This window comes from Amblyraja radiata, chromosome 31, assembly GCF_010909765.2.
Source record: "Amblyraja radiata isolate CabotCenter1 chromosome 31, sAmbRad1.1.pri, whole genome shotgun sequence".
Classification (NCBI taxonomy): Eukaryota; Metazoa; Chordata; class Chondrichthyes; order Rajiformes; family Rajidae; genus Amblyraja; species Amblyraja radiata.
In genome coordinates this window covers 11,159,773-11,185,518 of record NC_045986.1, presented here as the reverse complement: position 1 = coordinate 11,185,518, position 25,746 = coordinate 11,159,773, and the positions used below count along the sequence as shown (strand labels likewise).

Below are 25,746 nucleotides of genomic sequence, written 5' to 3'. Positions count from 1 at the left end.
TGCAAGATACCATCAAATTGGAGTTTGCTATCTTATTCGGAATTTGGCACTTGGCTGTAATGTTCGTGTTTCTGGAATAGACTGGTTGGCAATTGGCCAGGCAGTTCAAACAACTCTATATTCTATTAATAATGGCATGTTGGATCAGTGTTAATTTTACTATCTTTAACTGTGCATTGTCCCATTCTGAATTTAAATTACATAAACTCGTTTTTAAAACGGGATAAATTGTAAAGGTAGGATGGAGTATAATGTTTTCATGATATCTTTGTAATTTTCCCCCTCTAAGTTATGATCTATGCATAGCCTGAAAGGAAATTAAAAAAAATAAAAAATAAATAAATACTTGAAGTCAGATGTGTGCTGTACCTCAGGGGAAATGTATGGGTGTGAGGTGACACTGGCACGATGGACAGAATGGCCATCTGAGCTGTATCATGATTTGATTCTTCTGGGGAATCACCCTACTTGATTCACGCTCTGTCCATTTCTAGCAGTAAATCAACTTGCCTTATTATTTTGGTGGTATTGTGGACACATCTATGACATTTCAATAAAACGTGATTTGGAAAGATTTAGAAGGATATGGGTCAACCATAGGCAAACGGGACCAGCTCGGTAGACATCTTGGTTGGCATGGATGTGCTTGACCGAAGGGATTATTTCTGTGCTGTATAACTTTTGACAGATATGGATCTGCCATTCTCTCAGACATGGGAGTGATTATGAAGTAATTTAATTGAGCGTTTATCTGGATGGAATAATCCAACATTCCAACATCTGCAATCTGTCTCCATAGCAGCAAAATACAGCAGCCATGGGTAGTCAAATCTGCTTTTTAATTTCAATTATGTCCCCACCAGTCCAACAGATTGATTGAAATATGTGGCAGTTGAGTTTTTAAAAGCTTCAATAACAAAATTTGATAGTACTAGCCTGATATTACAAATTTGTTTTGTACTATATAGATCCCCTGGTCTCCATATTCAATAACATTCTCTTGTCACAATTATAATATAAACATGATATCCATTTTGCACACAGCAGGCTCCAATAATATGCTTTTGTGATGTTGGTGAGTGCTAAATATTGGCCTGGAAGAACTTGGTCTTTGAAATAGTCTCACGGGACATTCAGTACACCTGCGATTGAGCAAGTGGGGCCTTGGATTAAACATCTTGCTGTAGCAATGGCAGTTAGAGTAATGGAGAACTACTTCAGCAGTGTGCACTGAGGTGGAGGTTTGATTTATTATGACACGTTTGCTGAGATACGCTGAATAGCTTACTATCCATATTTGGGACGACAGATGGCACAATGGGCTAAGTGTTCGGCTGGCAACCGGAAGGTAGCCGGTTCGAATCCCGCTTGGAGTGCATACTGTCGTTGTGTCCTTGGGCAAGACACTTCACCCACCTTTGCCTGTGTGTGAATGTGTGTGAGTGATTGGTGGTGGTCGGAGGGGCCGTAGGCGCAGATTGGCAGCCATGCTTCCGTCAGTCTGCCCCAGGGCAGCTGTGGCTACAGAAGTAGCTTACCACCACCGAGTGTGACTGAGGAGTGAATGAATAATGCGATGTAAAGCGCCTTGAGTATTAGAAAGGCGCTATATAAATCCCATCCATTATTATTATTATTATTATAAGTATAATAAAACCATTAACAAGTACAGCAGGTAGTGCAAAAAGAAAAATACCAGCGTATATAGTGTTACAGTACAGAGAAAGTCCTGAGACCACAATGAGGTAAGTTAGAAGAGCACGACTACACCATAGCTTGTAGGAGATCGTTCACTGGTCTGATAAGTGGAGAAGCTGTTCCTGAATCTGGTCGTTTGTGCTTTCAAGTTTGTGTATCTTCTGCCCAATTGGAAGGAGGAGAAGGTACGGGATACTGAGTTGGATGAGCAGCATTGAATGAATGAATGAATGATATCTTTATTTCGAACGATTTAAAAAAAAAAGAAGAAAAGAAAAGATGAAAATGAATAAATAAAAGGAAAATTATATATATACATGCATATATACATAAATACATACACACATACATACATATACATGTACATATATACATACATACATACATATACACATACACACATACACATATACATAACATATGTACATACATAAATTAAAAAATCAAAAGCCAATTTCAACATAATACACATTAGACTTGTTCGAAAAGGGATAGGAAGAAGCCTATGCTTGTCAAGTCCTACCCCCATTCTTCACCATTAACAAATGCAAATTTCAATAAAATAAACTAAACAGACAATTCAAATAAAACTACTCCAATCAAGCTATTAAGAAAAAAAGAACAAAAAAAGAAAAGAACAAAAAGAACAAGCACCATTAACATCTGTGAGATTTACATTCTCCTTCCTCATTACTGTACTTTTCAAAGATACATCTTTTGTACATTTTTTAAAATTGCATTATATTCATACTTTGTTTAATCGTTTCGTCAAGACCATTCCACAAAACCACCCCACAAATGGAAATACACATACAGGTACACAACCTTTTATCCGAACATCCAAATAACGAAAACCTCCGAATAGCGGCCATTTTTTCGGTCCTTGAAGAAAGGTCCTTGAAAACGTTCACCGAGGGCGGCCTGCAGAGGTGACAGCGGAACCTCCGGTCGGTCCTCGAAGAAAGGGGAACTAAATCCCCATTCATAAAAGAGATGGTGAGGGTATATTGCGCGGGAGGGTTAATAATTGACAATATGCTGCTGCCTGCCCGCTGAGTTAAAAAGTTCCCGCGGTCACGATACACAGTGTATCGTGAGTCAGTTTCACCCCACCTACACCCCTCTGCTTCCCGGCCATGTGTGTGACCCCTTCCCTCCCCTCTCCAGCTCCCCGCCCATTGCACCGGCGCGGGGGCTTTGCACTGTCTTCACGTCAGCGATGCTAGCAGGACCGTGCCAGTCACCGGAGACGTCAGGACCAATTGGACATCGACCACCAGGCCCACCGCAAGCACGGAGATCCCAGAGACCCACAGCCAGCAGCAGCCCAGCCCCGTTCCAACTCCAGAGGAAAACTGCAAACTGGCCGGAGACGTCAGGACCACCAGAAGCCGTTCCCCGAGCTGTGCCCCCTCATCGGGACACCGACCCCCAGGCCCACTGCAAGCACGGAGATCCCAGAGACCCACAGCCAACAGCAGCCCAGCCCAGCCCCGCTCCAACTACAGAGGAACCTGGGTTGCGGATGACGGGGCGCAGCTCGGGGCGTCGTAGAGGCTTTATCTTTCACAGGGAGCTTTCTGCTGTCCAGCAGAGAAGAAAGGCTCCTGTCCCCCGCTCGACTCCACGGAGGAGCGTCCATCTGGGGGGGGGGGGGGGGGGGGGGGGGGGGGAAGCAACAGAACAGACCTGTCCCCCGCTCGACTCCACGGAGGAGCGTCCATCTGGGGGGGGGGGGGGGCAGCAACAAGGCGGTAGGACCGCTTACCCGGCGCTCCGCTATCCCGACACCGTGCCGAGCCCAGCCTGCTAGCGCCTGAGCAGCGGGCTGGATCTAACGCCAAGGAAGAGGCGTCCGGCCAGTGGCTCGGGAAGCAGGTTCCTGTTGGTCCTGACGTCTCCGGCCACCTGCCATCCTCCGGGAACTGTACTGCCCTTGCAGGAGAGTGGGGCTGTTTGCAGTTGCAGAGGAAGGGGGCAAGAGCGGTACAGTTCCCAGTCTCAGCTCCAGTCCAGGGGGGTGGCCGGAGACGTCAGGACCAACGGGACACCGACCCCCAGGCCCACTGCAAGCACGGAGATCCCAGAGACCCACAGCCAGCAGCAACTCCAGCCCAGCCCCGCTCCAACTCCAGAGGAACACGTAGGGGAAGAAGCTGATGGTGTGCAAGGTACGTCTTGTTCTTGGGGTGGCGGATGAGGGGGCGCAGCTCGGGCTGTGGGCAAACTGCCACTTGTCGCCGTAGCGGCCCATCGGGGAGCGGATTCCTCTGGAGTTGGAGGGGGAGGGGGGTATTGTGCTGTTTGATCGCCCCCTGCTATCCCAGGGACAGGGAGACACAGCGGCTTTTTAGACTGGTGGGCAATCACTTCCAAAGTTCTGCCCACACAGTCAGTACACCTCTCCTACACTGCATTTCATACAAACATTTATTCTGCAAGAAAAAACTACATTGAAGACTCAAACTCGCGACCGAGTAACTGCCGGGATCAAGGCGCAAACTCGCGACCTTGCGGATATGAGCCGAGCATTCTACCACTGAGCCAGCCATTAAAATCTACGCTAAAAAAATTACATTCCGAAGACCGACAAATTCTGAATTACGAAAAGTGTCTGGTCCCAAGGCTTTCGGATAAAAGGTTGTGCACCTGTACTTTTTAAATTGGTCCGAGCATAATGCTGTTTCAAGTTTAGTTTCCCTCTAAAGTTATAACCCCCCTCTCTGTCTTTGAACAGTTTTGTATGTTTACAGGTAGCAGTTTATTTTTTGCTTTATAAATTATTTGTGCAGTCTTAAATTCTACCAGATCCTTAATCTTTAAGGTGTGTAATTTTAAATACAGTATATTGGTGTGTTCATGATATCCTATATTGTTTACTATACGAATAGCTCTTTTTTGTAGTGTGCTTAGTGATTGTAAGGTGGTTTTGTAGGTGTTGCCCCATACTTCCACACAGTAATTTAAATACGGTAACACAAGTGAGCTGTACAGAATATACAGTGCTCTCTCATTCAAAACATGCCTTGCTTTCCCCATCACTCCAATACTCCGTGCTACTTTTGCTCTCACATGTTTTATATGGGGTTTCCAGTAGATTTTGTGATCAAGAATCACACCCAGAAATTTATTTTCATACACTCTTTCTATTTCAACATTACTTATCATTACTTTTACTTGTGTCAAATCAAACCATGTTTTTAGTTTACTCATTTCTGCTGTGACCACCTCCAAAAGCTGCTGCAAATTGTCCCCATCACAGAAAATATTAGTGTCATCTGCAAATAACACAAATTGCAAGAGGTTTGACACCCTACATATATCATTAATATACAAAATAAATAATTTGGGGCCCAAAACCGACCCCTGTGGGACTCCACGTTATTTCTAAGCATGTTGATTTGCAGTCCCCTATTTGCACAAACTGATGTATTTTACTTATGTAGCTTCTCATCCACTCTAGTACAACCCCTCTGATTCCATACTTTTCCAGTTTTTTGATTAGCAAATGATGATCAATTGTATCGAATGCTTTTTTCAAATCTATAAATACACCCACTGCATATTTCTTGTTATCTATAGAACTGGTAATGTCTTCAATTAACTCCATTAATGCCATGGATGTCGATCTGTTTGACCTGAATCCATATTGACTATCAACTAGCAATTCGTGCTTCTCGATAAAGTTATCTAATCTACTTTCATACAGTTTTTCTAATATTTTTGAGAACTGAGAGAGTAACGACACCGGCCTGTAATTTGTAAATTGATTTCTGTCTCCAGCTTTGTATAGTGGGATGACTTTGGCAGTTTTCATTTTACATGGATCATATTGAAGGACCGAATGGTCTACTCCTGCACTTATTTTCTAAGTTTATAAGAGGGAATGACCGTGAAAAAGGCCCTTGATTATGTTGGTTACTTTCCCAAGGCAATGTAAAGAGTTGATGGTGGGGAGCGTGGTCTGAGTGATCCACAGGGCTATATCCACAAGTCTCTGCAATTGCTACCAGTTTTAGGCAGAATTGTTGCCAAATCAAGCTTGTGGGGCGCTGGTGTTATTGTGGTGGATGTGATGAGTTATGTTTTCCCGATCTCTGAAGTAGTGTTTGCACCCATGGCATTCTAACACCATTATCTTTACTCGTGCACACCACCCGATACTGCATCATTTTACAGAAGAAGGCAGAGAGAGTAATTATGTACATCAGTGTGTGGCTCTTTCCGCAGCTAATACAATATTGCAGCCTGCCTTCTGCTGAGTGATACCACGAGAGAATAGATGATGGGTGGGATTGGTCAGGCTTTGTCCTTGCTTAGTTGAGAGGCAGTTGTTGTTCCTTGACGAGGCAACATAAGTTTATGCGCTGAGAGACCCAACGCTCAGTACCCTCAGCAAAATATTAACATTAGAAATGGAAATTCTCGCGCACAAGCCATTTTTTTTACTCCTGAAAGTGTTTATGAAACGTTTAAACTATGTTTACATTGAAACAACTTCAGACATGGATGATATGTTTATTAACATTGCAGTTTAAATTCATGGCGCAATTTTCACAAAAGTAGGCAATCAATCACAATTTCAGATTGTTGAAAAGAAATGGTCCAAATGCCTTGAGGAGCTAAGCATTGTCAACCTGCTGAAAGATTTGTTGGTGGCATTGCTTCAGAAAGTTCCAAAACTCATGTATTTTGACAGTAGTAATTAAGCTGAGGCCACTTCAGAGGCCACAAATAAAATGTTTACATTTTGAAACTGAGATGATTGAGTTTTCAAAATTGAGACAAACGCTGGTTATGCCAAGGCTTGCAGATGCTGTGCTGTGTGGCTGAAAGCCAACAGTTTTTTGACCTTCGTCACTGAATGGTGTGTTTTTGAAGAGACCGACTGTCTCCACAGGTATGGTGTAATAAGATCTTACCCAAGGATACAATGCAAGATTTAAAAACTCATAACTTTATGTCAAATAACAATGTGGTTTTAAACATTGCTGGTTCTTTATATTTCCAAAATGGCTCATTGTGTTTCACAACACTGATGTGGGGAGAGATATCAGAGGTGGGTGGGAAAATGTGTTGTGCGGCCATTTATCTATATACAATTGTGTCCAAACTTGCTCTCCTTCATAGTGTAGAGCTCTTTGGAATCTATGTGAAAAATCCAGGACCTGGGTATGACATATGTTGTGGATTCCTCTATGATGGATCCCTTCTTGATCAGCCTGTTCCCAAAGAAATAGAATGTGCATTACTGGACAGCATCTTACTTTGCATTGCCCATTAACTTGTCTAGAATTCTGTTGCTTGCATCTGAACATGTAACAGCTTTTGTTCACTTATGTTCATGTGTTCATTGAAACATAGGAACATAGAAAATAGGTGCAGGAGGAGGCCATTCGGCCCTTAGAGCCAGCACCGCCATTCATTGTGATCATGGCTGATCGTCCCCTATCAATAACCCGTGCCTGCCTACGTGGCACTGAGTAGGACTAATGCACGTAAAGCTGCTGGCCCTGACGGCATCCCCGGGAGCGTGCTCAGGGCCTGTGCTGCGCAGCTGACAGACGTCTGGACTGACATCTTCAACCTGTCACTTGCCCAAGCAGTAGTCCCCACGTGCCTTAAAACCACCTCCATCGTGCCAGTGCCAAAACACTCCACTGCGGCAAGCCTCAACGACTTCCGCCCAGTTGCACTTACCCCCATCATCACCAAGCGCTTCGAGAGGCTGGTCCTGGCACACCTCAAAAGCTGCCTACCCCCCACACTGGATCCCTATCAGTTTGCCTACCGCAAGAACAGGAGTACGGAGGATGCCATCTCAACGGCACTTCACTCCGCCCTCTCCCACCTCGACAACAGAGACCACTACGTAAGAATGCTGTTCATCGATTACAGCTCAGCATTCAACACCATTATACCATCAAAACTGATCACCAAACTCGGTAACCTGGGCATCGACCCCTCCCTCCTTGCAACTGGATACTGGACTTTCTAACCACAGACCCAAGTCTGTTAGGTTAACAATCACACCTCCTTCAACCCTCACCTGAACTACCGGCGGTTCCACAGGGCTGGTGGCTGAGCCCCCTCCTCTACTCCCTCTTCACCTATGCCTGCACACCTGTACATGGTCTAAACACCATCATCCATGTATGCAGATGATACAACGGTGTATGCCTCATACAGCAACAACGATGAGTCGGCCTACAGGGATGGAGGTCCAGCACTTAGCAGCATGGTGCGCTGACAACAACCTGGCCCTTAACTCCAAGAAGACCAAGGAGCTCATTGTAGACTTCAGGAAGTCCAGGGGCGGCACGCACACCCCCATCCACATTAACGGGACGGAGGTGGAACGTGTTTCTAGCTTCAGGTTCCTGGGAGTCAACATCTCCGATGACCTCTCTTGGACCCACAATACCTCAACTCTGATCAAGAAGGCTCACCAGCGTCTCTTCTTCCTGAGGAGACTGAAGAAGGTCCATCTGTTTCCTCAGATCCTGGTGAACTTCTACCGCTGCACCATCGAGAGCATCCTTACCAACTGCATCACAGTATGGTATGGCAACTGCTCTGTCTCCGACCGGAAGGCATTGCAGAGGGTGGTGAAAATTGCCCAACGCATCACCAGTTCCTCGCTCCCCTCCATTGAGTCTGTCCAAAGCAAGCGTTGTCTGTGGAGGGCGCTCAGCATCGCCAAGGACTGCTCTCACCCCAACCATGGACTGTTTACCCTCCTACCATCCGGGAGGCGCTACAGGTTTCTCCGCTGCCGAACCAGCAGGTCCAGGAACAGCTTCTTCCCGGCGGCTGTCACTCTACTCAACAACGTACCTCGGTGACTGCCAATCACACCCCCCCCCCCCCCCGGACACTTATTATTATTTATTCAAATCATTTGCTATGTCGCTCTTCCAGGGAGATGCTAAATGCATTTTGTTGTCTCTGTACTGTACACTGACAATGACAATTAAAATTGAATCTGAATCTGAATCTGAATCCCCATATCCATTGACATCACTAGCCCCTAGAGCTCTATCTAACTCTTTTTTTAATTTAAAAATTAAAAAAAAAAAAATAATAATATTCCACAATATTGCAGTTTAATTAAAATTGTTTGAGTTCTCCAAGTCTTTTCAAAATTGCCATCTTGAAGTACATCTCCACAACTAACCAAGAGGTTTGTTTCATGCATTATAAACTGCATTGGGAACCACATTGTCAACCGATACAAACTATAAAATAATTCTTCCAGCAAACCAGGGAGAACGCTAATCGGTCCATTCTCTGTCAGTACAGTGCCCGAGTTCCAATTCCCCGTTATTGATAAATTAGGCTCACATTCAGAATTCAGTAATCGTCCTCTTCATCAGAATCCATTACTTTTCTTCTGTTAAACTTGACTATTTTTCGCTTTCCCAGCTGTTGGTTGACTTTCTCAAGGATTTCAATCAATCCCGATTCAGTAATCTTTCCACCAAGCTGCTCAAACTTTGCCATCTGTATCAAATAATTCTCCACCGACTTGGCTTTTTCAGGCTTTACGAGCCTCAAATTGTTGATGAGCTGCTGCCTTGAATCACTGCAGTCCTTCTAGTGAAGAACCCACAGTGTTGTTGGGTAGGAAGTTCCAGGATTTAGATCAGCAATGAAGAGTGGATGGTGAAATATTTTCAAATCAGGATGGTCTGCTCCCTGGAGGGATGGATGCATGTGGTTAATACTCATGAACATACAAAGCTTTGTCCATGTTAGAAGTCGTAGGTTTAGGAAGTTCTCTTGGAGTAGCTAGGTCAGTAATTTAATTACATATTGTAAATAGTATGCAGTGGTAGCATGAATGAGCACATTAGGTAGCGGACAACCTGTTTCGCGTGCCAAAGCTTTGCTCATTCATGCAGGTGGAGAGCATTCCATGCCTTGTGGGTGGTAGAAATGCTTTTGGTACAAGGGACTGAGCTACTTGCCACCCAAACCTGGGCTCTAATTTGGTCAGCAGCTCCTGTGTTCATATGTCCAGTTGCATTTCTGGTCATTCATGATCCTTGGGATGTTGAACGATGGGGGATCATGGTAATGGTAATATTATTGAATGCCAAGGGTAGATTCTGACTTGAAGATGCTCATTGCCTTGGGCTCCTATATTGCAAATGCTGCTTCCTACTTACCTGACCATACCTGAACGTTGTCTAGGGTTTGCTGTAGCAGGCATGGACTGCTTAATTTGCTAAGAAGTTGCAATTGGAGTTGACTATTGTGCAATCATTAGTGAACATCCTCACTACTGATTACGTGATGAAAGTGAGGTCATGGATGAAGTAGCTGAAGGAGGTTGAGATTAGGACACTACCTTGAGGCACAGTAGTGATATCCTGCAAAGTATTAAGTCAACCAGTGGTGTTTTCCACAACTCACATTGAGGAACTTCACGTTGGCTCCTGGCATCTGTGACATTCAGCTGTTTCCATCCAACAGTGATCCTAAAAGTGCCGACAGGAGCTTGGTGATAGTAATGCTGTTTAAAAATTAAGGGTAGCAGGTTATTATTGGAAATGGTGCTTGTAAATGATTAAAATGGTTACATTTTTAACCTGTAGCATTGTTAAAGTAGCCATGATGACATGAAAGGTCCGATAGAAACAAATTGATTTTATTTACATGAGAGGTATGTAGTTACTGGTTAAGTTACTCCAGCACTTTGTGTTCCAACTCCACTTCAAACTTTTTTAATTTTATCAAAATTAGTTTCTTACCTGCCTTCTCTCCACAAGACATACTTGTTCAGTTGGCAATTTACCATTTTGGAATAAATTGTGTGAGTTTGTCTTCTGCCTACTAAATAAAGCAAAGCCAGCGTCAGACTCTTCTCTTCATCTACCTCAAAGTATATATTTCCTGCAAAAAGTAGCAGGGACTGGCATGCATGACCCGTATCCTCGAAATGCTTTTCCAAGTTATTACTGTTTCACGGTAGTTTTGGCAATAAAGTTTCAGGTCTTTCTGTTGTCCTGCTTGGATTTAAAGTTCTTATTTGCAACTGGATAAAAGTAATCTTGCATTCTAAATGAGTGATAATTTTGTAACATAATACCCAAGTTAGAGGGCAGTGTAACTGAATTTCTACAGATTACTTGAAAATAGAATTAATGTAGAAACAAGGAACTGCAGATGCCAGTTAATACACAAAGATGCACAGTGCTGGAGTAACTCAGCGGGTCAGGCAGCATCTCTGGAGAACATGGATAGATGATGTCTGATGGAAACGCTGGCCGAGACCCTTCAGATTAATTAATGTTGCTGTAAGTACAGAGATCAATAAATTTTACGAACATGACATTGTACTGATCTTCCAGCTTCGCGGTAATAAGTTCATTATACGCTATATTCTAATAGTAAAAATGTTTTTCATTCTGATATTTTTGAACAATGAAAATGGGTGAACAATGAGGGTGAAATGCTTGTAAATATGGAGGTAAACTGATGTGTCTGATGGAAATGTAATCTTTTTTTGTGCCCTTAGGATAAGTATGAAGAGGAAATAGAGGTATATAAACACCATCTGGAACAGACTTACAAGCTGTGCCGTCCTTGCCAAGCAGCGGCGGAATATTATATCAAACACCAAGACCGGCAGATTCGCGCAATTCTCTTTGACCATCAGCTTCGTCGAAGAGAAGCTGACAAAACCTTTGTGCAGGTAAGGGCTGGATGTGAAGTTGGGAATTATCTTTTTCATTTTAAAAGCTAGCCTGACTTTTAGATTTTCTAGAAATGGAGCTTCTTTGTTTCAAAGGGACAGTTTCTTCCCAGCCTTCATCAGGCAACTGAACTACCCTATCAACAACTAGAGAGCAGTCCTGAACTACCAACTACCTAATTGGAGATCCTCAGATTATCTTTAATCGGACTTTAATGGACTTTATCTTGCACTATACGTTATTTCCTAATCGGGTATAGTCGTTCTCCCTGTGACCTGTGTGGATTTTCTCCAGGAGCTCCGGTTTCCTCCCACACTCCAAAGACGTGCAGGTGTGTAGATTATAGACTGGATAGCATGCAACAAAAAGCTTTTCACAGTACCTGTGATACATGATAAGCCCTTTTTTAAACTAAGCCCTTTTTTAAAACAAAACCTGGGTTTGTCACAGTAGGGGAATCTGACAAAAATAAATAAGAGTAATATATTATTTCTTAGTCCTATAGAAACAAGATAAAGGGCTTCCCTTTATTGTGCGCTCATGTTTCTTTCAGCTATGGCAGGGCATTTATAAGTACTGCCCCTGTTTTGTATAAGGGAGTGTGGAAGCCATTTCAAGCACAGTAAGCCCCCTATAAGTGATGCAAAATTGCCAATATAATCTGTTCTTCAGGAATTCTGAGTGAGGGATAAATATTGTTCAGGACGCGAGTAACTTATCGGCTCTATCGTCTGAAGTTTCGTCCACCTGAGATAAGAAACAGGGAATTGTGGCGGCTCCCAAGGGTCGTGCCATCATACCTGTCGAACCCCTCGGCACGGGAGTGGTTCAGTCCGGAGGCGGCCCTTAGCCAGAGGGTTTAAAGGCAGGGGATTGGGTGCCATCTTTCTCTTGTTTGGTCTTCCCTACAACTGGGAGGAACATAATTAAAGTTGCCTCTCAAAACACTGGACTTCGTGCTTCCTTTTGAGACCCACGCACTACATTGGTGACCCCGACACTCCATTGGCGTCATGATGGAGTGAAGAGAAAGCCCTACCTCCTCACAGGCAGGCCCGGCCCTGTCTCTGGACGCGGTCTCGGTGAAACTGCCTACCTTCTGGACCACCCGGCCGCTCATCTGGTTCCAGCAGGCGGAGGCCCAGTTCAACCTGCGGGGCATCACGGTCGATGCCACCCGCTTCTATTACCTGGTGGGGGCCCTCGACCAGGACACGGTTGAAGAGGTCACGGACTTCCTCGCAGCCCCCCCCGGACACTGATAAATATCTCGGCCTTAAGGAGCTCCTGCTCCAGATTTATGGACTAAGCAGGATGGAGCGTGCTGCTAGGATCCTGCATATGGAGGGCGTAGGCGACCGACGGCCATCAAGCCTCCTAAAGGAGATGGTGGCTCTACTGGATGGGCACACGCCGTGCCTGCTATTCGAATATACCTACCTGCATCTGCTGCCGGCCTACATTCGTCTGCAGCTCACAGACGTCTCCTTTGCAGACATCAGGGCCCTCGGGAGGCGCGCCGACGTGCTGTGGATGGCGCGCCCTGATGACGTCAGCGCGCTGGCCGTCAGCAGAGACGGGGACGCGCTGAGGCCGACGCGCCCTGATGATGTCAACGCGCTGGCCGTCGGCAGGCGCGCCGATGACATCACCCCGGCAGCTCCCGATTTCCTCCGGTGGGGCGGGGGAGCTGTGGAAGGAGTGACAGCTCCAGCCCGACGGCCCGTCAGATCGCCCCCCCCGCGGCCGTGAGGGGTACTGCACCTGCAGTCCAGCGCCAGCAAGCTGCAGGCACCACCAGCAGGAGCAGGCAAGCTCCAAGTAACACCAACATGAGGCGCTGGTGCTACTACCACCAGCGCTGGGGTGCTACAGCACGACAATGCTGCCAGCCGTCCACGTTCCCGGGAAACGCCTGGGCCGGCTGCCAATAGTCCCCGCGGCGGCCGGCCAAATTCACTGCCTCTTCGCCTGGGATCGGCGCTCCGGGACCCGCTTCCTCGTTGATACCGGAGCGGAGCTCAGCGTCCTGCCCCCTTCGCTGGCCGACATTCGTTCCGGTAAGCGGGGGCCTGTCCTCACCGCGGCAAATGGCAGCCCCATCTGCACATATGGAGTGTGCATGGTTCCGATCGTGTTCGGCTCCTGCCATTTCTCGTGGCGGTTCACTATTGCCGACGTCTCCCAGCCATTGCTCGGGGCCGATTTCCTCTGGGCGCATTCTTTCATGGTGGACGTCAGGCGTCAGCGCTTGGTCAACGCCGCTACGATGGAGCCGATCACGTTGCGTTTGTATCAACCGGTGGGACGGCCCCTGTCGTCCGTGGACTCCCGCTTCGCACGGATCTTGACCGCGTTCCCAGACATTCTGACCCCACAGTTTCGATCATCGACCCCCAGCCACGGAGTGGTACATTTTATCCAGACTACCGGCCCACCTCTCCACGCACGAGCACGCCGACTGCCGCCGGATAAACTGCGTCTGGCACGGCGGGAATTCCGCACAATGGAGACCTTGGGGATAGTCCGCCTTTCGAGCAGCACTTGGGCGTCCCCACTCCACATGGTCCCTAAGTCAAGCGGGGGCAGGCGACCTTGCGGGGATTACCGACAGCAACAACAGCGGATCGATACCCCGTGCCCCACATCCAGGACTTCACCGCCCATTTGGCTGGGGCCACAATATTTTCAAAAGTGGATCTGGTACGGGGTTATAACCAGATCCGGATGACGTACCCAAGATGGCGATCATCACGCCATTCGGACTTTATGAGTTCACGCGGATGCCGTTCGGCCTCAAGAACGCTGCGCAGGCCTTTCAACGCCTAATGGACGGGGTTTGTCGTGACCTCGATTTCGTGTTTGTGTATCTGGACGACATCCTGGTGGCCAGCCGCTCGCAGCAGGAGCACTGCGCCCACCTTCGGCAGCTCTGTGAGCATGGTTTGGCCATCAACCTCGACAAGTGCCGTTTTGGTGTAACCGAGATTGACTTCCTCGGCCACCGCGTGACTGCGCAAGGCGCGGTTCCCCTGCCTGACAGGGTCGACACCATCCGTCGGTTTCCCCGCCCACGCACGGTGCGTGGCCTGCAGGAGTTTGTCGGCATGATGGCGTTTTACCATCGTTTCGTGCCATCCGCGGCCCACATCATGCGGCCGCTGTATCAACTCCTGGCGGATGGGCAGCATAAGAACGTAGAGTGGACCCACGAAGCAGTGGCAGCTTTTGACGGCGCGAAGGAGGCCCTTGCTCGGGCTGTACTGCTGGTGCACCCGCGGGAAGATGCCCGACTGCTCTCACGGTGGATGCCTCAGAGTCGGCGGTTGGTGCTGTGCTGGAGCAACTGACGGGCGGAGGTTGGCGGCCCCTGGCCTTCTTCAGCCGGCACCTCAACCGCGCACAGACGAAATACAACGCGTTCGATCGCGAGCTCCTGGCTCTGTACCTGGCAGTGCGCCATTTTCGCTACTTCCTGGAAGGCCGCCCGTTCACCGCCTACACGGACCACAAGCCGCTCACTTTCACCCTGGCGAAGGTTTCCGACCCCTGGTCCGCACGACAGCAGCGGCAATTGGCCTACATTTCGGAGTATACAACATCTATCCGCTACATCGAGGGGAAAGAGAACCGGGTGGCCGACGCATTGTCCCGCCCCGCTATCAACGCCGTGTTCGAGGTGGCGCCCGGAATTGACTATTCTGTGCTGGCAGAGGCACAGCTCACGGACGATGAGATGCCCGCCTACCGGACTGCCATCTCCGGCCTCCGCCTTGAGGATGTCCCTCTCGGTCCTGGAGGAGTGACAATCCTGTGCGATGTATCGTCCGGTCAGCCTTGCCCCATCGTCCCTGCCACCTGGCGCCGGAGGGTGTTCGAGGTGAGCCACGGACTGGCTCACCCATCAATCCGGGGGACAACGGCACTAGTGGCCGCTCGTTTCATGTGGCACGGTCTGCGCAAGCAGGTTGGCCATTGGGCTCGCACCTGCATTCCGTGCCAGACGGCGAAAATCCAGCGCCATGCCCGTGGCATCACCCACCTTCTCACAATGGTGGACCGCTTCACGCGGTGGCCGGAGGCCATTCCGCTGGCCGATACTTCAACGGCTACGTGTGCTCGTGCGTTGTCCGCGCACTGGATTGCTCGCTTCGGGGTACCGGCGCACATCTCAGACCGGGGGCCACAGTTCACCTCCGAGCTGTGGTCAGCCATGGCTCGCTTGCTGGGGGTGCGGCTACACCACACCACGGCTTACCACCCGCAAGCTAACGGTCTGGTGGAGAGGTTCCACCGGCAGCTAAAGGCAGCACTGAAGGCGCGACTCTCTGGCCCGGACTGGATGGACGAGTTGCCTTGGGTCATGCTGGGCTGCTCCCAAAGAGGACTTGGCCTCATCATCGGCGGAGCTCGTGTACGGCTCGCCACTCACGGTGCCCGGGGAGTTCGTGCCGTCGGCGTCGGGACAGCAGGGAACGCCCTCATCCACCCTAAAGCGCCTTCGCGAGCGAGTTGGCAGGCTCGCACCCGTCCCGACGTCCCGCCATGGGACATTTCGCCCGCACGTGCCATCAGCCCTCAGGGACTGCCCATACGTCTTCCTGCGCCGTGATGCCCACCGGACGCCACTCTAGAGGCCATACGAGGGCCCGTTCCGGGTGTTGGAACACGGGCAGTCGACCTTTGTCCTGGACATGGGGGGCTGGCCGGAGACAGTGTCGATTGACCGGTTGAAGCCGGCACACCTGGACCTTGAGGGCGCCCCCCTTCATGGCTCCCTCCGCCTGTCACTCCGCCTGTCCTCCCGCCAGTCCCTCAACCTATCCCTCGACCTGCCCCTCCATCTATGCCTCCGCCAGCCCCACGATCTGCTGACTTCGGCACGCGGGCCGGCCGGGTCGTGCGCCCGCCGGTGCGTTTCGTGGCTCGGGTTCTGGGGGGGGGGTGTCCTGTGGCGGCTCCCAAGGGTCGTGCCATCATACCTGTCGAACCCCTCGGCACGGGAGTGGTTCAGTCCGGAGGCGGCCCTTAGCCAGAGGGTTTAAAGGCAGGGGTTTGGGTGCCATCTTTCTCTTGTTTGGTCTTCCCTACAACCGGGAGGAACATAATTAAAGGTGCCTCTCAAAACACTGGACTTCGTGCTTCCTTTTGAGACCCACGCACTACAGAATCACATTTAATGTAATTTCAGTACAGGTGCACAACCTTTTATCCGAAAGCCTTGGGACCAGACACTTTTCGTAATTTGGAATTTTTCGGCTTTCGGAATGGAAGATTTTTAGCGTAGATTTTAACGGCTGGCTCAGTGGTAGAGTGCTCGGCTCATATCCGCAAGGTCGCGAGTTTGCGCCTCGATCCCGGCAGTTACTCGATCGCGAGTTTGAGTCCTCAATGTAGTTTTTTCTTGCAGAATAGGAGAGAATAGGGAGGGTTAGGCTGGGATCATTCTCTGCGAGATGATCTTAGTGCGGGAGACAAGTGTAGGAGAGGTGTACTGACTGTGTGGGCAGAACTTTGGAAGTGATTGCCCACCATTCAAAAGCCGCTGTGTCTCCCTGTCCCTGGGATAGCAGGGGGCGATCAAACAGCACAATACCCCCCTCCCCCTCCAACTCCAGAGGAATCCGCTCCCCGATGGGCCGCTACGGCGACAAGTGGCAGTTTGCCCACAGCCTGAGCTGCGCCACCCCAAGAACAAGACATACCTTGCTCACCATCAGCTTCTGCCCCTGCGTGTTCCTCTGGAGTTGGAGCGGGGCTGGGCTGGAGTTGCTGATCTGGGATCTCCGTGCTTGCAGTGGGCCTGGGGGTCGGTGTCCCGATGAGGGGGCGCAGCTCGGGCTGTGGGCGAACTGCCACTTGTCGCCGTAGTGGCCTATCGGGGAGCGGCTTCTGGTGGTCCTGACGTCTCCGGCCAGTTTGCAGTTTTCCTCTGGAGTTGGAACGGGGCTGGGCTGCTGCTGGCTGTGGGTCTCTGGGATCTCCGTGCTTGCAGTGGGCCTGGGGGTCGGTGTCCCGTTGGACCTGACGTCTCCGGTGACTGGCACTGACCTGCTGGCATCGCCGACGTGAAGACATTGCAAAGCCCCCGCGCCGGTACAATGGGCGGGGAGCTGGAGAGGGGAGGGAAGGGATCACACACATGGCCGGGAAGCAGAGGGGTATAGGTGGGGTGAAACTGAAGGGAGCGACAATCTGCTGCTGCCTGCCCGCTGAGTTAAAAAGTTCCCACGCAAGACTCACGATACACTGTGTATCGTGAGTCTACCGTGGGAACTTTTTAACTCGGCAGGCAGCAGCAGATTGTCAATTATTAACCCTCCCGCGCAATATACCCTCACCTTCTCTTTTATGAATGGGGATTTAGTTCCCCTTTCTTCGAGGACCGACCGGATGTTCCGCTGTCACCTCTGCGGGCCGCCCCCGGTGAACGTCTTCAAGGACCTTTCTTCAAGGACCGAAAAAATGTCCGCTATTCGGAGCTCTTCGTTATTTGGAATTTCGGATAAAAGGTTGTGCACCTGTATTATACTTGAGGATCGGTCTATATTTTTGTGCCAGAGTTTATGAATTGGGACTTGAATGTACAATGGCTAGCTCAGGTGATAGTGTTGTCAGACATGAATCATCTAAGTTTGATTAACTTGAATTGTATCTTTGCTATTGTGACCAAAGTGGAATGTGGAAATGTAACAATTCTTCACCAACCTCGGCACTGCTTTTTAATGTGGTTTTTGATTTATTAAATATTAATGATGACTGATTTGACTTCTGATCGACTTGTTATGTGTTTGCTTGAGGCACAATTTTGGTAGTACCTTTGAGAGGACCAATTTAGATAGAACCCTATTACATCATTTGGATGTGCATAAATCCAGAAACGTTTTTCTTTTGATCTAGGACAGGGTGTGATGCAAACAATTTTTCTAAAGAATTCTAGCTGATGTGGCTGACTCGCACGATAGGGACGTTCCAAGTTTGAGACAGTAGATTTCTTCACTGCAGTGTTTTTGCAGCATATGTGGCTGAAATAAATTCTGAACACTATTCTTGCAAGGCTATTTATTAAACTCCCTATGCAGAAATTGTGCAGTGTATTCTTGGTGCTGGCAGTGCATTTGCAAATGCAGCATATGTGGCTGAAATAAATTCTGAATATTATTCTTGCAAGGCTATTTATTCAATCGTCTGCAGAAATTGTGTAGTGAATTCTTGGTATTGGCAGTTGCAAATGCAATTGATCCATCAGATGATGTGAAGCATTTGTGTGCAGCAAGTCCCACAACGGTGGGCAAGTCCGACAATGGAACGGAGGAACAGCAGTAGAGTTGCTGCCTAACAGCACCAGTGACTCTGGTTTGGTCCTGACCAAGGGTGCTGTCTGTATGGAGTTTGTACGTTCTCCAGGATCTTCGGTTTCCTCCCACACTCCAATGACTCATTATTAACCCTCCCGCGCAATATACCCTCACCTTCTCTTTTATGAATGGGGATTTAGTTCCCCTTTGGCTTGGTGAAATTGTAAATTATTCCTAATGTGTGTAGGAAAGTGTTAGTGTGCGGGGATCACTGGTTGGCGTGGAGTCGTTGGGCTAAAGGGCCTGTTTCCGCGCTGTAACTCTAAACTAAACATTAATGACAAAATGAACTACCTATTGATTGAGAAATATTAGCTAGATTTGGGTTAGTTTATTGTCATATACGCAAAGGTGCAATAAAATTCCTTGTTTTGCAAGAAATTCAGAGCAAATAGTATACATGGTAATGTTAGATACAATAATGAATACAACAGTGAATGCAAAACAGAATAGTGCAAACATTGTGGTGCAATCTGAAGTAGTGCAAAAACACCTGAAGTACAATAAAGAAATAATTGAATGAGGTACAACTAGGAATAAAGAGAACATGGCCTGACCTCTAAAGAAGGGCATGTGTAAGAGCTTGCAGGTTTGGTAGTCTGATAGCAGTGGAGAATTAGCTGGTAAATCTAGACATCTGGGCTTTCAAGCTCCTGTACCTACTCCCAGTAGGTGGAAGAGAGAAAAGATGGCCTGGACAGCAGGTATCACTGACAATGCTTTCAGACTTTCTGTTGCAACGCATCCTGAAGCTGGACTAAGTGGAGGGAAATGGCTAGGCTGTGATGGACAGGTCTGTGTTGACTACTCTCTGTAGGTTTAGGCCCAGTCAAGAGCAGAGCACATCAGGCTGAGATGCATCCTGTTAGAATACTCTCTATAGCTCATCTGGAATAATGCCCTATTATTCTTAATAGTATCATGGAAACTCGTGTATTCTTTCTCAACTAACCATAAACAGTAAGTTGGGGTCTCAGTTTAACGTCTCATCAAAATGATGGTACCTCTGATAGAGCACCTAATCAGTAGTGCACAATATGTCAGTATCTCATGCCTGTCTTTGGACTTGCACCCACAACCTGTAAACTTAGACAAGGGTGGCAGCAACACATCTGTAGCAGATGAGCTAGGAAACAATTATTCTACTGGTACAGTAACATTTAAAAGGACATTAAATGTTGATGAAAGAATTAGAGAGAGATAGACACACAAAGCTGGAGTAACTCAGCAGGTCAGGCAGCATCTCTGGAGAAAAGGATAGGTGACGTTTTGGTTTGAACCCTTTTCTCCAGAGATGCTGCCTGACCCACTGAGTTACCTCAGTATTTTGTGTCTATCTTTGGTGGAAACCAACATCTGCAGTTCTTTTCTACATAAGGTTGATGAAGGTATGGGAACTTAACTGGGCACCCTGGGCTAGCAGGGAGGAGTTTGGACAAAGCGCCTGTTTCTGTCCTACATACGTTAACCCTGACTCCAAGTTGTGGTATGAGAACTATGCATTAAACGTGTACACTAGATTTTGTGAGCACAGTAAAAATTCACAGTATAATGTAGAAATGAGGAACTGCAGATGCTGGTTTACAATAAAGGAGCAAAGTGAGTTGGGCAGCATCTCTGGAAAACATGGATCGGTGACATTTCGGGTTGTGACCCTTTTCAGACTAAAAGAGTGTAGATTTCTTTTGTATACTTTTTCTCATTGGTCCTGTTCTAAAATGCAACTCGATCTCATTATGTTTAATTCTGTAACAATGTTGCATCTAAGCAAGACTGTTACTTGTTTTTCCAAATGTCATTTACAGCACATTTCCATGGAACGATTTTAACCCTGAGAAAACTGGATGTTTTCTTCACACTATTTTTGGTTTTTATTCGTCAGGTGATTGCCAAATGCATTCCTTCATCAGTTGATACCTAATGGACATTTCCAAGTTTGATGTAACTTTGTCTGCATAGTGAATGGGTACACTCATTATTTTGCTTGTTTTCTATTAATTTGGGGAACCCAGAATTGCATCCGCTATGTAGGCACAAACAACTGCAGATGTTAGTTTATATTTTATTTTAAAAGGCAGTGCTGGGGTAACTCAGCAGGTCAGGCAGCCTCTCTGGAGTGCATTTGCCACCTAAATGTCTGTGTAAGAACTAAGGAATACAAATTCAATTTGTGTGTGTGCGCGCATGTGTGTATATATATTCCAAATTTAATTTGTTCTGTGAAGTGGTTCCAAGCATTATTATTATTTCTAGTGCCGATATTCCATTTAATGTTCCCGTTACTAATTCACCAACCAGAAGAAAAAGTATTTTAATTAATCCTACAACATAATTAATTTTGAGAACATCTGATTGGATGTCATTTTGGCCCCCTTTACTCTGTTAATTGTGGAGCTGGTGATCTAATTGTCTCATCATATCTCGTCATAAACATATTCTCTAATGCTTTCTGTTATTTTGGTCAACTTATGTTGCACCTTGATTCTAATTCTGCTAATAACATGTTGCTTGTCAATTGGCCCAGGCATCCAAAATTGCATCCCAAGCGTCCAAAAATGTGATTGTACCAATGCTTTCATAAAAATTGCTTTTCATAAAAGCAGAATGTTACAAAGCGCTTTATAGTTAATGCAGTTCAAGTGTATTTTAAATTACCATATAGACAAATGCACAGCATCCAGTTTGAGAAGCCCCATGAATCAAAACGAGGGGTAAATGCAATGGATTTTTTTTTAGTTCATGGGATTTGGACATTGTAATAGGCAATGCTGATACTACTTGATCATCCCAAAGTACACTCAACAGAGGAGGCTGTTAAAAGTCAACCGTACTGATAAGTGAAAAGTTGCGTTTAACCAAGATTTCACTTTTTTGAAGTCATCTTAAGTTTGGGGAGTGGTGTATGAGCCATAGGCTTTCTATGTAGATTTAAAATAAACAAGTGGAGGTTCTAATTGTGTTGGAAGGAACTGCCAAGTTCCCATTATGCTGGTTTATACTGAAGATGTCACAAAATGCTGGAGTAACTCAGCGGGTCAGGCAGTATTTGGAGAAAAGGAATAGATGTTTCGTGTTGGAACCCTTCTGCAGTCTGAAGAAGGGTTTGGACCCAAAACGTCACCTATTAGTTTTCTCCACCGATGCTGCCTGACCCGCTGAGTTACTCCAGCATTTTGTCTATCAGATGTTCTAAATTGTTATAATAATTTAAACCATTCCTGATGGTGAAATTTCAAATCTGGGATACATCTTCTGAAGAGCCAAATGTGAAATGATTCTGTTTCAGAAGTGGATTCTATAAATGCCTGAGCTCTGGGAAAGGACGGGGAGTAGATAGACTTTTTCCAAGGAGCTGGCATTACATATTGGGGCTGCTGTTTGATTTTAAATGCGAATGTAGCAAATTTTGTTTAATTACGCTAATTCAATGCATTCACTTTATCTTGCAGAGTTCCCATTATTCCAGCCATTCTACTCCATTCAGAGTGTTGTTCCTTCGTTTTGTGGCCTTTGCCTGTTGTGCTGTCTTGGTTGCCATGGCGATTTATGGATCAGATGCTTCACATAAAGTCTCAAACACCGCTACTGAAATGCCTGCACCTGATCAGCTACCACGTCCGTCCAATAGCAGCAACCGAACCAATTCTCCAGAGCACGATGCCGTCCTGAATGTCCCCGCCTGGCAAGAGCTGCTGGAGATGGTGCCAGAGGAAATGGTGATCAACCTGCAAGCTGCATGGGACTACGGGAAGAACAACCAAATGGTCGTTGTTACCACTGGATTCGTTGCTTGCCTATTGGCTGTACTTCTGGCTGGACGTACAAGGCGAGTCAAATTCCTTTTTCGTCGTTCATTTCTCTATCTCAGACAGAGCACCCGAGGAAAACCCATGGGGTCACAGGGAGAACGTACAAACTGTGTACAGACAGCACCCATTATCAGGATCTAACCCGGGTCTCTGGTGCTGTTAGGCAGCAACTTTACCACTGGACTACCATGTGCCCATTTTCCTATTCATCCACCCATTCACCTGTGAAGGTGTGGGCATGTGTGAAAAATCTATGCATTGATTTGTCAAAACCTGTTAAATTTGAGGATACTAGGTAACAAGGTAGCTATATCCTAAATTCCCTTGGGCTACAGCAAACATCCCATTTGATCAACCAGCAGATGTTTTGTCCCATTTGACGAGGGAAATTCGGTTTAGACTAAGGATGGATGAGGAACAAGTGGTTATCTGAGGAGCACATTTTCCTGGGAACAGAGGTTATTTGGAAAAACTATAAATAGGTCAGGGAGAGGTGATGAGTGTGGGGGGGGGGGAAGAGGTGACATGAAAAATAGTACCTTATGTTGGGGGAATTGAACACCTGAACAATAATTTTGTACAATTAATTTTATTCTGTTCCCTTACCATGAACAGCAGGATTTGTACAGGTGTTTTACTTGTACTTCAAATCTAGGCATTGTTGAAAAGCCCAGTATTAACTAATCCCTATTTTTCTTCAAGATGGTGGTATCACCGCCTTATATCACTACACTCAACGTGGTGTAGAAGAGAATTTTGAACCTGCTTAGACAAAAATAATTTGCTGGCAAATGGAGAATATTTACATGCAGAACAATATATTGAAATTCGGTGGATGATTATTCGTGGATGTCACCTTTAGTTGCTGTTTCACATTCTGCCAATTGGTCAAAATATGTGCAGCGACAGCAAGATTGCTCCTATCTGAGAAACAATTCAAGGACCAAGCCAGAGCCTTGCAAATCTTGATTCCTAATAATGGACACCAGAAAGGTCTCGACCCGAAACATCACACATTCCTTCTATCCTGAGATGCTGCCTGTCCCGCTGAGTTGCTCCAGCATTTTGAGTCTATAATGGGCACTCGTTGGCAGGAATTGAAGTGTGGAGGATAGAGCACTTAGTTGCCCAGCACACTTGATTTGACTATTGATAATTCCAGTGTCTTGGCGACCGTGGCTCATAATTCTGCTATAGCTCACTTGCAGCACTAAATTGCAAAGCACCATTATCTGTTATAACTTTTTGAAAGAGCCATTCTATTAATCTCATTCCTTTTGCTGCACAGATCTGGAAATTGCCCTATTATGCAACTAATTCTCTTTGGGAAAAATTGCAATTAAATTTACTTTCATCATTACCTTTTCAATGATGCACCTCCAATCTTTTCCCCTTTAGATTTTATAGCAAATAGCAAATTTCCAGATATCGCTGGAGAGTGTACGGTAGTTGCTAAGACTGTTCTTTTTTTTGGCAAAGAAATGATGGGAGATTTAGCTGACATGTGAACATCTATGCTAATGAAGAGAGACTACTGAATAAAGTGGATTTCTATCCACAAGCCATAGATTTAAGATAATAGGCAAATGGACCGTATGAAAGATGAGGCTTGGTTTTACACAAAAAACGACGACCTGGAATTACACCTAGAAAAACTGGTGAGAGCAGATACTGAGCTTAAAGTCGTTTTTTTAATGAAACTGGAAGGTCTCCCCCTGCCAGTTCTCATGTTCTTAAGCCATAGTACCAATCAGGCCATTCGGCCCATCGAGTCTACTCCGGTATTTAATAATGGCTGGTTTATCTTTCCCTTTCAACCCCTTTCTCCTGACGACTATTTGTCTGTTTTTTCTATCTGTGCTGCTGCAAGTAAGAGTTTCATTGTTCCGTTTTGGAACATGTGACAATAAAATACACTTGACCCCATTAACCTTTGACACCCTTATTAATCAAGTACCTGTCAATCTCCACTTTAAAAATAACCCAAGACTTGGCCTCCACAACCTTCTGTGGCAACAAATTCCCACAGATTCACCACCCTTTGGCTTAAGAAATTCCTCCATCTCCATTCTAAAGGTACATCCTTTTATTCTGAGGCTATGGCGTCTGGTCCTAGACTCTCCCACTAGTGGAAACATCCTCTCCACGTCCACTCTATCCAGATGTTTCATTATACGGCAAGTTTCTATGAGATCCTCCGCCTCATCCTTCTAAACTCTAGCGAGTACAGGCTCCGAGCCATCGTACGTTAACCCAATCATCCCTGAGATTATTTTCATAAACCTCCTCTGGACCCCTCCAATGCTGGTACATCCCTCCTCAGATAAGGGGCCCAACACTGTTCACAATACTCCAAATACGGTCTGACCAATGCCTTATAGCCTAAGCATTACATCCCTGTGATTGCACATTTTGGAACCCTGTATTCCATCTGCCACTTCTGTGTCCATTCTCACAACCAGTCCAAGTCCTTCTGCAGACTCCTTGGTTCCTTTGCACTACCTGCATGATCATCATAATGCTATATGGTTTTGATTTGCTGATACCAAAGTGGAGGGTGCAGAGTGATAGTCAACCTCCCAGCTAGCTTCATCTTTTGTGTTATGTTTAATTGTTATATGCACTGAGACTGAAACAACAAAACTCCTGCTGCAGCTTTGCCAGCACATTAAATGCGACAACAGAACAAATAAATATGCAATACGTTATCAGTTATATTAGATAAACCAAACTGTAATAGTGCAAAACAAAATATGCAGTGTTAGCTCAGCTAACAAAGCCTAGAGCAGTTTGATACTGAAGCAGGGCTGTGGTTAGGGTTGTACAGGGTTGTTCAAGAAGCTGTTCTTGAAGCTGAAGGTAAGGCTATTAGGCTTTCTCGGTTTCTTCCTGATGATAGCAGCTCGTTGAAAGTGTGACCAGGGAGGTGTGTGCTTTGATATTAGCTGCCTCTTTGAGGCCGAGCTTACTGTAGATCCCTTTGGTGGGGAGGTCAATGCACCATGATGGAACGGGCAATGCCACCACTTTCTGCAACCGCCTTTGTTACCAAACCATACCATGCCATGATGCAAACAGTCAGTGTGCTCTCCACCTAGATGTTTGCCTGTTACAGTATTTAGTGTCATGCTGAACCTCCTCAAACCAATGACAGAGGTGCCAGTGAGCTTTCTTTGTGAT

At 46.6% G+C, this 25,746-nt stretch overlaps 1 protein-coding gene across 1 annotated transcript in view; it reads left to right on the top strand.

The window, feature by feature from the left end:
• tmem201 (transmembrane protein 201) overlaps positions 1–25,746 on the top strand; it is a 133,926-nt gene that overhangs the window by 25,110 nt on the left and 83,070 nt on the right. The window contains exons 4-5 of the mRNA XM_033048417.1: positions 11,222–11,398; positions 22,207–22,583. Of these exons, the coding sequence (XP_032904308.1) occupies positions 11,222–11,398; positions 22,207–22,583 (554 nt within the window). The remainder of the gene's footprint in view (positions 1–11,221; positions 11,399–22,206; positions 22,584–25,746) is intronic.